The 2,967-nt window shown below is 50.1% G+C and overlaps 1 protein-coding gene across 1 annotated transcript in view; it reads left to right on the top strand.

The window, feature by feature from the left end:
• Positions 1 to 1,245: 1,245 nt before the first annotated feature.
• The window catches only part of LOC123151999 (alpha-1,3-arabinosyltransferase XAT3-like), a 5,335-nt gene continuing 3,613 nt past the window's right edge, over positions 1,246 to 2,967 (top strand). Inside the window, exon 1 of the mRNA XM_044571613.1 lies at positions 1,246 to 1,494. Coding sequence (XP_044427548.1) covers positions 1,359 to 1,494 — 136 coding nt within the window. The 5' untranslated portion in view covers positions 1,246 to 1,358. The remainder of the gene's footprint in view (positions 1,495 to 2,967) is intronic.

The raw sequence follows: 2,967 nt of genomic DNA, 5'->3' as shown, positions 1-2,967 counted from the left end.
GGACGCCGAGTGTCCACTGCGCCATGCCACCGAGATCCGCTGCCTGCAATGTGTAAGCTAAAGCACCGCTCCACCAAATAAGCCTTCCACTGGTCCCTCGGCCCATGTACACCTCGACGAATGACACCCCTAAGAGGGAAACGACACCATAGCGTCGTCGTCATCTGATATACTATCTAGGGTTTTCCCTGAAGGTAGCATAGAGTGGCCTTAAACTTCTCTACGGCGATGCCTTCAAGAAGGGAATGACATAAATAGCGCCGCCACCGCTAGCCTTGGCAGCTAGCCGAGAGCAGGTTTTCACCCAGATCTGTTCGAAGAGCCTCCCTCAAGCATCTCGTGCACGGACTGCCGCCATCTCTGTTGGGGACTGGACGAAAGGGATCCAGGCCACTGTCACCGCCTGACCGGCCATGGCACCACCACGGTGCCTACAGCCGGCGCCGTCAGGCCCACCACGCTCGCCTCTAGATGCACACTGGAACCGCCAGCCCGCCCAAGCCCATCTTGGAAAGACAAGACCCGCGATCCCGGCCGCCGCCACAGGGGCGTCTCCGCCGCGAGGAGGTTGCGCCTCCGCTGCCGCCACCGTCACGCATGCCGTAGGGATCCCGCCGCTCCTTGCCGCCGGATCTCCGTCGTACGATGCGCCGCCGCCGCCCGAAGATATCACCACCACCATGCGAGGGATAAGCCCCCGCCCCCTCCCCCCGCCGCCGCCATCATAGGTCAGGCTTTGCCGGTGAGACCTCAGGCGGCGGCAGGACGAAGGAGACGAGGGAAGGGGGCCTAGAGCCGGCGGTGCGATCACCCCATGTGTCGCCTAGGGTCGGCAACGCGGGGGTGGGCGAGCCTAATTTAATTAAACCTTGACACTTAAATCTAAGTTACTGGTAGTAGATGTTTGCCATTCCGTGGTTTCTAGACAATCTCTATGTTTTTCCTTGCATTTGCTTGCGTGGGGACGCGCACAGATAGAATTTCCGCTATTTATTTACTTCGTGTTATGCATTTTGATACTATAGTATGATAGTAGTAGAACATGGTACACCTATGCTTAGCCTTGCAAGGGTCTCTCTGTCCGATCAGCGGCAAGGATTTAATGACACCGTAGGTCAACGAACCCTGCCCAGAGCACACAACGGGATACGAGAATCGTTGATTAAACTAATCCCGCGCGTTAAGGCGCGTTTGAAAAGGAGAGCACACACGTACTCCGGAGTAGTATGCTTCACTTTCATTTGTAAGAAGAGTTCGGACGGCACACATAGCTCCGGAGCAACCAACTCGCCGGCGATCGGTGGCAAGCAGAGCTGGCGAAAATCGAAGCCGGTGCGAGAGCAGCAGCCGGATGCGACATGAAAGCCGGGAGCAACGAGAGCAGTAAGAAGCTCGTGAGCGGATGGGCGCTCGCGGTGTGGCTCCTGCTCCCTCTCGTCGTCCTCGTCGTGCTCAAGACCGATTGCCTGCCGCAGGTTACAGTTCGACAACTCTGTAAGTCCCCCAAGTTATAGTACGATCGACAACTCTCTTGATCTGACAGACTGGTGCATATGTTCTTCGATTCATCGTTGGTTTTTTGGTTTTCTGTTCTCAATTTTGCGGGTGCGGTGTCGTGATTTTCACCAAACCTAGCTACGGGCTTGCATGCAGCTCTCCAATGTGGGGCTGGATCTTTCCGCATTAACTGTCTTCTCCGGAGAATATTTGGTTCTTAATTTCGTGGAGGCAATTTTTGACACACCTTGATTTCGTCTGATACGCGTAGTGAATGATTATGATTTCGTGTGTGAAATTGCCTTTTTTAGTTTACTTGATACGCATACGTACTGCAGGGTTTGTGTGTTGGCTAGACGTAAAACGTACTCGTCAGTCCAAATGGAAAAAAAATGTACTCCCTCTATAAACTAATATAAGAGTGTTTAGATAACTAAAATAATAATCTAAACGCTTTTATATTAGTTTACGGAGGGAGTACTACTTATGTTAAAATCCTTTCATAAAAATCTTGATCCATATGAGAATTGAGCCGTAACAAACGAGAACTGAGCCGTAACAATGATTCGTACTACAGTACCATATTTGTTGCAGAGCGTAGCTCTCGAGGAGTAGAGATTAGTACTGATTTTTCTATACTCAATGAAATCGACCCCTCGTCCCTCCCTCACTTTGAGGTTCGATCACAATATCGATCAGGGGTCAGCATTATATCAGTGATACTTTAAGCTCACCTCTCTAGAACTCGGGGTTTGACATCGTTTTACTTCGGGGTTGTTTGGTTTGTCAAAGATTGCCATATCTAAGTTTAAACAAGTTTGATAAATTTAGGTGTGTGTTTGGTTTAAGTCACATCTTAGGCAAGTCACACTATGGTCTCACATCACATACACTTAAAAAGCGTGGCAAGATTTTCTTAGACTTGTTAACTTGTGGCTCTCATTTTAAAGAACTAACCTTAAGCAAGTTTGACAATGTGGTATGGCAAAGTGTGGCATTTCTAGACCTAGAACCAAACAGCCCCTTCACTCATTCATCCTGCAGCGTGCATAGGTCTCGAGAGCTTTTCTTTTCTTTCTTTTTTTGCGGGAGAAAAAAAAGCTCTTGGTTCATCTGTTGAGGACGAGTATTTAACCAAAAACTACCACAATTCACGGAACCGTGACGAAAAACTACCACTTTACGATTTTGTGCGAAAAACTACCGCTTTTTTCCTAAACCGTGGCAAAAAACTACCAAGTCTGAAAAGAGCCCGATTTGGCTCTTTTAAGCGCGTTTCTGACAGAGTTGGCCCACACTTAATAAGTGGGCTAAAAAAGCAATCGGGTCCCTATTTTTTTTCAAAAAGCAATCCAGTCCTTTCGCTCGATGCAACGGCGCGCGAGGAGGAGCTCGACGGAGTCCTTCTCGTGGTCCACGACGGCGTCGCTCGGGTGGACACGGCCGGAGCGCGGGCAGGGAGTGGGGCGC

This window comes from Triticum aestivum, chromosome 7A (genome assembly GCF_018294505.1).
Source record: "Triticum aestivum cultivar Chinese Spring chromosome 7A, IWGSC CS RefSeq v2.1, whole genome shotgun sequence".
Classification (NCBI taxonomy): Eukaryota; Viridiplantae; Streptophyta; class Magnoliopsida; order Poales; family Poaceae; genus Triticum; species Triticum aestivum.
Note: the sequence above shows the minus strand (reverse complement) of the source record. Positions and strands in the feature narration are given on the sequence as shown.